The sequence below is a fragment of the Ciona robusta genome, chromosome 8, assembly GCF_009617815.1.
Source record: "Ciona robusta chromosome 8, ASM961781v2".
Taxonomy (NCBI): Eukaryota; Metazoa; Chordata; class Ascidiacea; order Phlebobranchia; family Cionidae; genus Ciona; species Ciona robusta.
This window is the reverse complement of record NC_143242.1, coordinates 3,173,281-3,185,800: the sequence shown is the minus strand read 5'-3', so window position 1 is coordinate 3,185,800 and position 12,520 is coordinate 3,173,281. Positions and strand designations below refer to the sequence as shown.

The 12,520-nt window shown below is 33.8% G+C and overlaps 1 protein-coding gene across 1 annotated transcript; it reads left to right on the top strand.

The window, feature by feature from the left end:
• The first annotated feature begins 2,449 nt into the window (after positions 1 to 2,449).
• Positions 2,450 to 12,515, top strand: LOC149732331 (nuclear receptor subfamily 2 group C member 2-like). Its single transcript, XM_089883685.1, has 16 exons — positions 2,450 to 2,630; positions 2,878 to 2,944; positions 3,373 to 3,471; positions 3,736 to 3,847; positions 4,939 to 5,126; positions 5,661 to 5,838; positions 6,257 to 6,436; positions 6,748 to 6,877; positions 7,241 to 7,277; positions 8,114 to 8,244; positions 8,636 to 8,729; positions 9,224 to 9,381; positions 10,208 to 10,347; positions 10,877 to 11,014; positions 11,552 to 11,657; positions 11,820 to 12,515. Exons 2-16 carry the CDS (start codon positions 2,879 to 2,881, stop codon positions 12,139 to 12,141), a joined length of 2,079 nt encoding a protein of 692 aa, XP_089739811.1. The 5' UTR covers positions 2,450 to 2,630; position 2,878; the 3' UTR covers positions 12,142 to 12,515.
• The last annotated feature ends 5 nt before the right edge of the window (positions 12,516 to 12,520 follow it).

The following is a 12,520-nucleotide window of genomic DNA, read 5'->3' as shown; positions in this document are numbered from 1 at the left end:
TGAAAGTCAGCGTTTCTATTTTTGTCACTCTCGCCTTTAATACGCCAGGATTGTTGCCGTTTTGCCAGCAACTTCAATTTGAGCTCGCCATTCGAACTTTTGAACCTGACCCGAAGTATGTAACGTTACGTAAGAGCTGCCTTTGTTATGTTATGAAACATTTAGAAACATCGCTGGTTTGACTAACCCCGGCAATGAATAACTACCGGTTCTATGACGTCACCGAACATTTTGTATTCTCTTATTAGTTTTTGCTTCACTTCTTCATAATCAATAGAACTCGTATACCAAAGTGACGTCATTCTAATCACCAAAGGTAAATAATTCACGACCCCGTTGCCCTATCTACAGTGACACATATCATGGTCAACATCTTTTGACCGATCACTGAAAATTTAAATATAGGTTCAGGTCATGACGATATCTCGATTCGAAATCTTTAGTTATTAGTTTTTCGTCCTTGTCGAAGTCTATTTATCTGCGTACCTGAATTTCCTGAAAAGAAGACCTCGCCAAGCGTAAAGACTGATGTGACCTTACTATGACCTCGTGCAGGGTCGCGTCCCCCGTCTTTGCCGCTCTGTTTTCATGATGACCTAGCGTCGAACCCGGCAACCTGAAATGGCAAAGCGGCCGAGGTAAGACAACACGCAGTTTGTGGTGGTATGAAGCTGTACAAATCCCAATTAACCGACTGTCCTGAAATACCCGACAAAGCATAAGATTATTGTCATTTTGCGCTGATGTGGTTGTTTTTTTTATTAATATTTCGACCGCAACGGGGTCAAATACGGAACAGTAATTTTAATATTTAGATATCCGCGACGCAAAGTGAAAACGGTTCGCAGTAAAGGCATGTACTTCAAACACATTTACATAACAGAGTTCCCGCCAAATTAAAGCGGGCGTCGTTTTAAATGAACCAGTCTAACCTGGTCAAATCTGCTTTAAGTTCATACCGCATCTAACTTTGTACAGCGACATATCACGACGCAGGGTCTTATTGGTTCAAGCCACCTCGTAACAGACTGCGTCGAATTAATGAACTGCTGTTACTTTGAATCCATATGTAACGACCGAAATTGGCGTTCAACCAGCTAATTAATATTTTATTGCACTGAAGCGTTAAACTTAAAAGTGTTTCTAAGTTGTTTATTTTCGTTGGTTAGGTTTATTAAAACCTTAACGTTTCCACGTAATATTGGTGCTGTTATTATAAAATATTCGACTTTGAATCGCAGTGTGTGTGTAAATACGTTACACCTAACCATACGTCACACCTCTGACATCATGACAGGCGAGAGGCGGAAGTCAACGCTAATTCTAACATTTGAACCTTTATCCGTTTACCCGTGATTAGAGAATAGGCCTTATCTCGCGCTGTGACCTCGAAGTGAAAAAGTTCATCAGGTCAGGTCGCTCAAAGCGCATGTGCGTGAGACGAATCTGTGACGTCATTCTTGGTGTACCGCCTACGTTCTGTAAATATTTCCCTAACTGATCCCAAAAATTCTTTTATGGAATCCGAAACTAAAATACGCCCTTCGCATAACTCGTCCATTTTTTTGTGTTATAATTTGTTTATCGTTTACGTTTTTGTGGCTTGAATTATTTTTGACCTGCAGCAGTCGGCTATTTGCTAATGCAGTCGTGGCGACCTTTCTACGAATTCGTGACCTAGTGCACCGTGGCGTGTTTTTTCGTGGTTATCTCTAATAACGCTAGGGCGATGCCTGATGTACTTTATCTTAACCCAGAAAGGTCAAAGTACAAACCTGACGTAACACTCTGTATTTAAAGCAGTTTTCCCACTTTCGTTTTTTTTTTCTTTGACCCAAACCGCAATACTGCGGAAATTGAAATGGCAGTTGCTTGCAAAAAGCGGTGGATACGCCATTTTTTAATTTAAAACCGATCTTATAACACCTTCCTTAAAAAGAAAGACCAACTCTTTGTTAATAGCGCTCGCGAGTTTTGAAGTTCTGAATTCCGTGAATTCGTTTAACCTTACGAAATATTAGTGCTTATAAAGTATCATGCTTCACTTGTTATAAAACACCATATTGTTTTATAACGCCTCAACTGTCAGGCTCACCTCCGCCGTTTGTGCATGACCCGATATCATAAAGTGACGTCATATTGAGGTAGGAGGTGAACGCGTTATTTGCCTTCGCGCATGTCGACTGGTTCGTGAGCCGTTAAGGTCGCCGGATATTGATTTTGCTTCCCGCCTGTGAACCTTGGTAGTCGTGTACTCAGTTTAACTGGATATACAACGGTAGGTTTTAGAACTCACTGTCGAACCAGGTGTTAGTACCAGACGCAATGCTTTCGTACGGCGCAAAGTTCGTATAAGGTTAACAAGTTTAAGCGCGCACTTGTGTGTTCGTTGCGCGTTCATGGTCCAAAGCCCAACACTTTCTAATAACCTGTCTATCCTTACACCAACAGAATCAGCCGCATTGTAAGTTCAAAGGACTGTAGTTACCAGGACGTCTAACTTTTTAAGTATTAAATAAGTCCAAACTCCTGCCTGCGTTCTGGATTCTACAGCATATTCAGTGTCAAATGGAAAATTCATGAGCTATCCCAAGAAGACAAGAGTGCACAGACAATCTGTATTTCAGCTCGTAAGTCAAAGTAAAGTATTTAAATAACATACTAAAGATTATATGTATTCATGTACAGTAACTCTTTCAAAAGATTAAATGTGTGCTAATAGTAATATTCATATACCTATTGAACCTAACCAAATTTATTAATACACACAAATTATGGTGTTGCAATTTCGTTCTGAAATTTCAGTAGGTTATTATATAGTATCGCTTCATTGTTTTCGGAGATCCATTTACCGGATATCTCCCTTTTTCTTTTCAGAATGTCTGGCATGCTGGAGTCTGATCTGCATGTTTGTGATTCAAACGATAGCTTGCCCACTCACCAGGTTGGTTGTGAAGAGTTAAGATATATTTGTTCAAGATATATATTTAAACGTTTGAGTCAGAGACCTCAACTTTAATTTGCAGGATAATGAAAAGTGCATCGAGTTACAGATTTTGTGAAGTAGGATATCAAATTATTAAAAAAAATGGATGTAAATGCAGTTTTAAATTTTCAGTTTCATTTTGTTAAAATTCTACCACTTATTTTTAGTAGTTTACTCGCTGTAGTAAATTTTCTAGTTTGATTAGTACCTTTACTGGCCTTATAGTTAAAGGGACATACCAACGAAAAATGAGAATTTGCATTTTTTCATAAGCTGTTTTTCTTAACTTTTGTGGTACATTTAGATCACATTTGGCCATCTTTATCTATAAACAAATTTTGATCTTTCTTTGGCATGCCCATTTAAATGATTATATTTGCAACCAGGATTTCAGCAGTGGTGATATGCTAGTGAAGTGCGAGTCTGTAAATGACGGGGATTTAAGCAGAAAACAACTAAATGAAGACAACTACAGGTCAACTAACGTAAGTTGTAATGACTGTTTAGTGTTTATATAAAGTTATCTTACGTATCTGAATGTTTTAGCTATCCAGCATGATTGTTCAATAAGTTATATGTTTATTATACACACAGTATGTATCGGTATATGTTAAGCAGACTTTAAGTTGTAACTACTGTAGTCTACAGTTGAAAAATCACTGGGGTAAAATTATTCTTGAAAATTTCATTGCGTTAATTTTATTTTTGAAAATCATTGATATAATTAATTAATGTTATTCTTTATAAAGTCAGACTTAGAGGGTGAAGAGAAGATGTACCTTGTTCCTGTTCGAACTGAATCTGATGAAAGTGGAAACGAAGGCCAAACTATTGAAACTGTGTCTCTACCAGATAATCCAAGTAAGTCTTTGTCTGTTATGAGGTTGCATTGTTTTTTTGTATAATGTGAAAACAACAAAATTTAGGTAACAGTATAAATAATAGACTACTTACTATGTGTATAATGTCGAAAAGATTATAAAAAAATGTGTATTTTTGTTGATAAAACATAGACGCCAGGCTACCCTAGTGTAGCTTAGTTGATATTAACGCATAGTGTATCTGTATGTTACTTAAGGTTACAGTATAAATTATAGACTACTCTCTATGTTCAATTATTCAGCATATCTAATTGATTAAATTTGTTCCAATATTCCATTCACCACTGTTGCCAAAACAAGTCAGTCATCAAACATTAACCCTTAACCCTGACTACTTAACTCCATTTGTGCGACCCTTACCCACTTAACTTTAACCTTTGACCTCATATGACAATGGCAGACTGTAGGTCAATATAACGAACAAGACATTTTATTTGTTCTTTGGCCAAGCTGTATATTTGCACACTTAAGAACATGGATTTAGTTTTCCAATATTTACCACTCGGTTTTTAAATCCTATCCTAGTTTTTGGCAAATGTAATTTTTCAGTAACTTGAGAGAAATATTAAACACTAAAATTCTTAAATTCAGGTTAAATAGATTCTATTAAGAAAATACTTCAATTTTGATAAACAGGCTTTTTATTTAGTCATGCGGTTACTTACTAGTGTTTTAAAATAACTGTCAGCCATTACTAAGTTACTAACGCTGCGCTTCAGAAATTTTGACAGGCTTTTGGCAAGGTGGTCCAAAAGCATTTCTATAATATAATTTCATTTACCATTTCCTCAGAGGCAGGTAAAGGTCACATAGGGCATTCATGATGTTTAATGGTCATTTGTGTTTGAGCTGTTTTTATTTAAATCGAAGACATTCAAAAGCTTATTTTTTAAACAGAGTGCATATATTTTCTAAAGAATAGCTGAAAATTAACCTTTAACATTGTAAGATTAAAAAACAAACAAAAAACCTAATCTTAACATTGTTATATATTTTAGATAACCAAACTTTAATGTAGTTGGTATTTTAAATTTACAATTAAAACAAAAAATATGTTTTAAATTTTTACAGCTCTGTCTATTTCTGCCTCCCATGCGGATCATTCAGTGTCAGACATGATCGTGTCTTCCCCCAACCCCCAACCTTGCATATCTGCGTTAAGTGGGAACCCCATCATTGGCAACCATACCCAGGTCCTCACACTGGACCAGCTCACCCCAGAGAGGTTGATTGAGTTGCAAAACAAAGGACTTATTCAAGTAAGAATTTTTGGACTTAAAATATAGTTATTTATGTGGTATTGAATTTGTGACTTTAATTAGAAAAATACTGGTTTTAATGTAATATGCCTTGACTTGAGTTCATTTCCAGTTTCAGTAGAAACATACCAGCCAGCTCATGTATATTACAGTTATCTTTATTTCCATATGTTTTGGTTTAGAATTAAAACCATCTGAGTGATGTTGAATTTAAACTTTAAGATGAACATTACTGAAAAGTTTTAACTATACATGATATTTTTTTCAAGATTTTTTCACTTTGGTTTCCTAAATGTATGAACTAATGGAATGCCCACAACTTATAAGCAGTACAATGTATCCGGCAAAATTGCAACAACAAAAATGTCTAATAGGTTCCGAATTTTTTCAAACAGTACAAAATCGCATACTTGGTGACTGTGATAATACAATAGTATCAATTTACATTTGGTGAAAATGGAACTGAAACTAGTTTTATCCAGTATCATACAGACCATTTCAAAGCCATTGTCCTACTTATTTCTTAACACTTAGATTGCATCTGTGGCAAGTTCTCCATTCCTTGTAAGCAGTCGTACCAACCAACTAGTGACGGGTTCCACACCCCAACCTATTTCTATTGCCACCTACCCGATGAACTCAAATAAACCAAATGAAGATGAGGTGTATCTCACTTATGACTTGTGTGTTGTGTGTGGAGATCGAGCATCAGGTGGGTGAAGCTGGCATTTTGAGTTGTTTTCCCTTAAAAAAAGGAGAAGTTTTAAATTTTCAATAAAAGTTGTTGTATACAGTCAAAAAATAGTCATTTTTGTTTTGATCAATATAAAATCAAATTCAATATTATGCAATGTTTTTATACCATTTTGTGTTGTGAAAAATTTATAATTTTTCAATGTGATGTATTGTTTTTATACCATTTTGTAATATGTGAAATTTAACTTATAATTTTCCTATGCAGAGAAGTTCCAATCAATATTTTTAAAATTATTTTTTTAATTATCAAATCACTCTGTTCGATTGAACAAAGGCCCCCAAAATTATATTTTTTAGTATTTTTTCAAAGTGCTAAAAATAAGAACAAATTCAATTAGGTTCCTTATTTATACATAAACCTCCATTTTATGCAGGTCGCCACTATGGAGCCAAAAGCTGTGAAGGCTGCAAAGGATTCTTCAAGCGAAGCGTTCGCAAGAAGTTGACTTACACCTGCAGAGGAAGCCGGGACTGTTCAGTGAACAAGACGCACAGAAATCGATGCCAATATTGCCGTTTTCAGAAGTGCGTGCTCATGGGAATGAAATCAGATTGTAAGTTTTCTATTCTATGTGGGTGAGGTCCTTATCAGGAACCTGGGATTTAGGCCAAATTTGGCCTATTACCCCAACACCAAACTGTAAAAAATAAATTAAATTTTCTTGTCGGTCTATGATGCGGTGTGCGTTTATTTTATATGATGCCTATATATATTTTTATGATACCGTATTTTCCGTTATTTAAAAAAAGAATACAGGTAGTTTATTTTACCTGAAAAAAACATAAGTTTTGCTTAAATCGCTCTAAAATGTTGGTAGCTTAAAACAAGTAATTTGGAAAAAAAATTCATTTATTAATTTTCCAGCGGTTCAGTGTGAGCGCTCCCCCATGCACAAGCAAGACGATCTCCAACACAGGTTACTTGGTTCAACATCAGAACACCTCGTTAAAGCTTTCAACAGAGGAATTACGCATAGGAATATAGATGGTGAAAGGTGGGTGTGAATAATATTCAGCAATTTCAGAATTTTGTTGTTTTTTATCATGTTTGACTTTTTACATCAAAAAAATGTTTAATTCTGTTTTAATAGATTTTATTTTAAATTTTTTGTTTTAAATTTTTTTTGTAACTTTTATATACGAAGTAAATTGGAGTGCAGTAGAAATATGGTAGTACTGAACTCCTATTTGGTGGCAAATTATTTTGGTGGGTATTAAATCCTATTTTGGTGGGTATTAAATCCTATTTTGGTGGGTATTAAATAAGTAGAAGCGCTGGAGGCACTGCAGCGGTATTGAACTATGCTTTATGTTACTATGTATATTAAACACAGATCAAATTATATATTATTTCACAGTTCTCTGAGTGGGAATGAATCTGGTGAAAAACGGCAGGTACGTTGTAAGCTTTGTTGGTTTTTATATAATTTTTTTGTAAAACAATCGAAGCATTTCCTGCTAGTCATTTTTAATTTAATCGTGAATGCCTAACTTTATACATGTAAGAAATTGAAAATAGAAAAATCGTTTTCAATGTTTTTTTTCTTTTCGCCTTTTTTATATTTTTTTTAATATTTTTTTTCACTTCTTACATATTCCGCAATAATCTTGTAAGATTCTTGGGATACATCTTTTAACTTTGTGAATAAATGGCTTGTCTGTGACCAAAACTGAGATTTCCATCCTTGTTATAGCTGGCAATTAATCAAGACATTGCTTTAGGAAGTAAAACCGAAAAGCTCCATTTACTAAAACAACACCGTTAATCACCTTTCAGCCACCCACGTTTGCATAATTCATCAAACAAGTTTTTACTTCAAGCACAGTAATTTGTTAATGTGATAAAAACTTTCTGGAGAGAAAATATCTCCAGAAAAAAAAATGTACCAATTTTTTTTTTACCAAAATGAACTTGGCTTTAAAATTTTACATTTAGTGGCTTGGATAAGTCTATTATAATTATTGGCTGTTAGTTGTTATTACAAATGCGGTAACTTCTATTTCTGCTTTTCATTTATGTATGAAGGCACAATATTGACTGCCAGCCAAATACTTTGCATGCTCCTAAACTAATGTAGAATGTGTTTCAAGCTCAACACTATACAGCAGATACAATACAACCACCATATTATTACCAATACAGGCAACTTTTGCACACTTTTACCCTCCTAACCCAAAACTTTATTCAACTGTCATTTCCTTTTTATAAACTGCATCTTTTTATGATACAGGGCAATCTGAGCACATTAGCCAATGTAGTTTCCACAATCGCTCAATTCACAAAGCAGGAAAGAAACACAGACTTTCAACCAACTTCGCCAGAGAAAAATGGACAGAATGAGAGACCAGCTGATCTTGAAAAGTAGGACATTTTTATTGTTTAAATCAGTTTTATTAAGAGAAATCATTTGTATATTTTTTTTATTCAAGAAATTTCATTTTTTTATTCAAGAAATTTTACATATAATTTTTATTTAGAATTTTTTATTTAAAGAATTTTATTTATTTTTTATTTAATAAAACATTACGTTTTATTATTTAAACTGCCTGCAATTTAGCTAGTAACAATATAGCGTTTTGTTCAGGGAAAATCATATAATTTGGTACACAATCATTTACAAGTTGATAATTTTAACTTTTAAGCACTTTCCACAGTGTCATATTACCCCCAACAATACTTAAATGTGTCTAGTAAATTTTAGGAAAAAAATCAGTTTACAATCAATACCAGGTTATTAATTTTTACTTTTCAGGGCAATTTCCACTTTAACCAAGACTTTAAAGCGATGTTCAGAGTCTGAAGATTACCTCCTCATGCCCACGCAAACCCCAATCCTCGATTTTGAGGTCTGTCCTCATTTTCACCTAAGATTTTGTTCACGATTCCTGGAAATGAGCCGTTGTGGTTCACACAGAGTAGCATGACCGTGTCACTGTATTCACAATGAAACCTAAATCCCCTTTCTAGTGTCAGCGTTTTGATTAATAATTCTTTGGTCAATGAGGTCATACTAAAACATGTGTAAATGTGTACGTGCAACATCCTTTGTTTATAATTAATTGGTCATGCAATATGAATTGTAAAATCCAAATTAAATTTAAAAAAAAAACAATATTTTAAACCAGATATTCGTACGTGCCATTTTTTTTATCTATTTATATTTAATTGCTCATGCAACATGAATTGTAAAATTTCAATCAATTTTTTTTGGCAGAAAAAATGGTATGTACAGTTGTGTGATTTATAAGTCTGTTTTTTTTAATCAAAGCAGTATTATAAAATTTGTCATTAAAAACAGTCTTATGAAGCATAAAACAACATCAAATGTTCTACGTTCCAGGGCCCGTTAATGACGGATTCTAACTTCGTATTTGAGCTCACAACCCCCACACCACTGCCTGAAGTATTCAACGTACATTATGTGTGTGAATCTGCGTCCAGGTTGCTATTCTTGTCCGCACAATGGGCAAGGTCCATATTTGCTTTTCAACTTTTACGGTAAGTTAGGAAATACATTTTGTGAAGTTTATATTAATTTCGTTGTCATATTTCTCATATTTCGTCGAATTTTCACGATGTGTAACTGTTTTAGACTAAGTTTGGAACTAAATTTTTAAAAAAATTTATTTATAAATTGTTATCATATTTTTCACATTTTGTTCAGATTTTTATGATTGTTTACTGTTTTGGACTAAGCTAATAATTACATTTTGTAAAGTTTATATTTATTTCGTTGTCATATTTCACATATTTTGTCGGATTTTCACGATGTGTTACTGTTTTAGACTAAGTTTAGAACTAAATTGTTTAAAGAATTCATTTAAAATTTGTTATCATATTTTTCATCTTTTGTTTAGACTTTTATGATTTTTCACTGTTTTAGACTGCAACTATGATTCCCCTTATTCACATAAAGTTGCAATACAATTGTGTGTCGTTTAGTTATACCATATTGTATCTATACTTTGTTTTAAAAATGTTATATAACTTGGTGTTTTCATTTTTTTGTATTATTTTTTATTTATTACCCTTTTTTAATATAACAATAAAAATCATTCTTTTTTAACTGTATTTTAGAAACCAATTTTAACTTAAACATTTAATTTGAACTGTGAATATGCTTTATTACTTGTTCTGCCAAAACAACATTACTATCAGTGGGGCAGCCAGGGGGGTTTAAGGTGTCGCAACCCCCCTCCCCTTTAAAAACCCCCAAAAAATTAATTAAAAAAATAAAATAATTTTTTTGATTAAACCCCCCTCCCCCCTTATTTTTTTCTGGCTCTGCCACTGATTACTATTATTTGTAAACTTATTTTTCCAGCACGGAATGCCACACATCGCTGCTGAGGGATTGCTGGCACGAACTTTTCATGCTTGGTTTAGCACAATGCTCTCGTTCGATGAACCTTGACCGAATCATCATGACCATTATCAGACATCTTAAAACATCACTTCAACAAGGTAAATCAAATATTAATGAGTGTAGGACTCAGTAATTGCTATCTTTACCCATTGACCTTCAGCATATCATATTGCTGACATATCTTGAATTAAATTGTTGACGCAATGATTTTTTTCGTGTAAGCAAAAAACAAGTTACGGTGTTTTGCTGACACATCTTGAATTAAATTGTTTTATCAATGATTTTTATCATATAAGTAAAAAATAAGTTAGGTGTTTTGCTGACACATCTTGAATTAGCAAAGGTTTTTTCTGTATGTAAATTTAAGGTATTAAAATCAATTTATGTTCTTATGATAATACATACGTGTAGGGCTAACATGCATATAATGCAAAATTAATTTTTCTTATATAACCTGCAAATTTGAATTTACGTACAATCACACATACCCTCAAGCAATAAACACCGGTATAGAATACCTTTGTATGAACTGTATTAGATAAACAGACTTGGTTTTGCAGCATCATGTATTATAAGCAGAGTACTATTATTAGCAGAATGTGGTAAAATTTTGGGTTTTTTTTTCAGGCAAACTGACTACAAGTCATGTATGCCATGTTTCGGAACATTTGAACAAATTACAAGATTTTGTGGCAAGGCTGCAAAAACTTGAAGTGGATCAACATGAGTACTCGTATATTAAAGCACTTGCTTTGTTCAGTCCTGGTATGTAATGTTTGCCTTTGATAGCCCAATTAAAACCTATGACGATATCTTGTGCTAAAATTTACTTTTTTTGTGAAGCTTTTTACTAATGATCATTTTTAAAAAACAATTTGTTTTAGTTTGTAATTTTCAGGGGGCATAGTTTGCCTTTTCTTGGATAGCTCAATTAAAACCTAAATCTTTTTCTAAAATTTATATTTTTGTCAAGTTAATCATCATTTTTTAAAACAAATTGTTTTGTTTTGTAATATTCAAAGGGTTCAGTTAGATTGTATGCAACATTGCATCTAATGTTGTGATTCTGTTAAGGTTTTGTTATCTCTGTTGTGGACTTTACTGATCTAAATCATAATTCCCTTGTAATGTATTGTAGAACTATAGAAGAAAAAAAACGGTTCTATGTTAATTAAAGACAACAGTTCATACTCAGAAATCTTAATTTAAAGACCTAGCTCTGCCTGTTGGCATTAGGTTTTCATTATGTGAACAGAGATGGTCATTTTTCGTTTTAAGTAGTTTTTCATTTATGATACACAGATCACGTGAATCAGTTACATCGAACGCAAATCCAACGATTTCAATCACGAGCAACCACAGAACTTCGTGAACACGAAATGAGAACTTATCCCGAAGACCCAGACAGGTACAAGTCTCGTTTCTGTATTTTTAACAATATATTCTAGTTCTGATCTCAACACTTCAGAATATTAGTATTAGAAACTGCTTGTATTAAAGTGGCAATGCAAAACTTTTTTAATAGTTAGTTTTTTAATAATATTTTTAAACTGATCATCTCGGATCATAGGATGTCCCTTCTTCTTCTCTCTCTTCCTGCACTCCGCTCCCTAAGCTCCTCGATCACGGAGGAAATCTTTTTTGCCGGACTCATCGGGAATGTTCAGATTGACTCCATCATCCCTTACATCCTGAAAATGGAGACAGGAGAGTTCACCACAGTGTCTGACTCCTCTCCTCTTCCGGATGTGAGCCACTACCCACACGACTCCGAACTTGTGTCCGAATATCATCACAGTGAACTGCTGAGTCATGGCGACTCATACACAATTGACGGCCAATCACAAGAGCATCTTCTTCCGACTGCGACAACGATACAGACGTCATTGTGATGTAATAATTGCTTCGTTCACGTTCGCTTAAGTTCGCGTGGCTTTACTTTTTACACAATGTTTTAATTTAAAAAAGGGCCCTATTTCAAAACATAAAACTATATTGAATTTCAAATGAAGAGATCATGTTTTTCATGGAATATTACTACAGTATATCATATTGCCACTTATGTAAACAAAGCTAAAGTCCCAGTTTTTATTTATTATTTCACCACGTTCAGATTGCTGTTGTTTTAGGTCGCTGCGTTGGATTTAACCTAATTGAGTTCCCAACAGAACCATGCTGTTACCAGGCTATTGCTTTTAAATTTATGTATATCATGACCTGAAACTTTGTACCTGTGCTCAGAAATGCAATATACTTGCAAGCATCAGTTCT

Bases quoted from the DNA above. Each gene is read 5' to 3' on its own strand.
- LOC149732331 (XM_089883685.1), top strand. From the start codon at position 2,879: ATGTCTGGCATGCTGGAGTCTGATCTGCATGTTTGTGATTCAAACGAT. The intron at 5,127-5,660 runs GTAAGAATTTTT...CTTAACACTTAG, and splicing joins AAAACAAAGGACTTATTCAA to ATTGCATCTGTGGCAAGTTC. The intron at 6,878-7,240 runs GTGGGTGTGAAT...ATTATTTCACAG, and splicing joins AGGAATATAGATGGTGAAAG to TTCTCTGAGTGGGAATGAAT.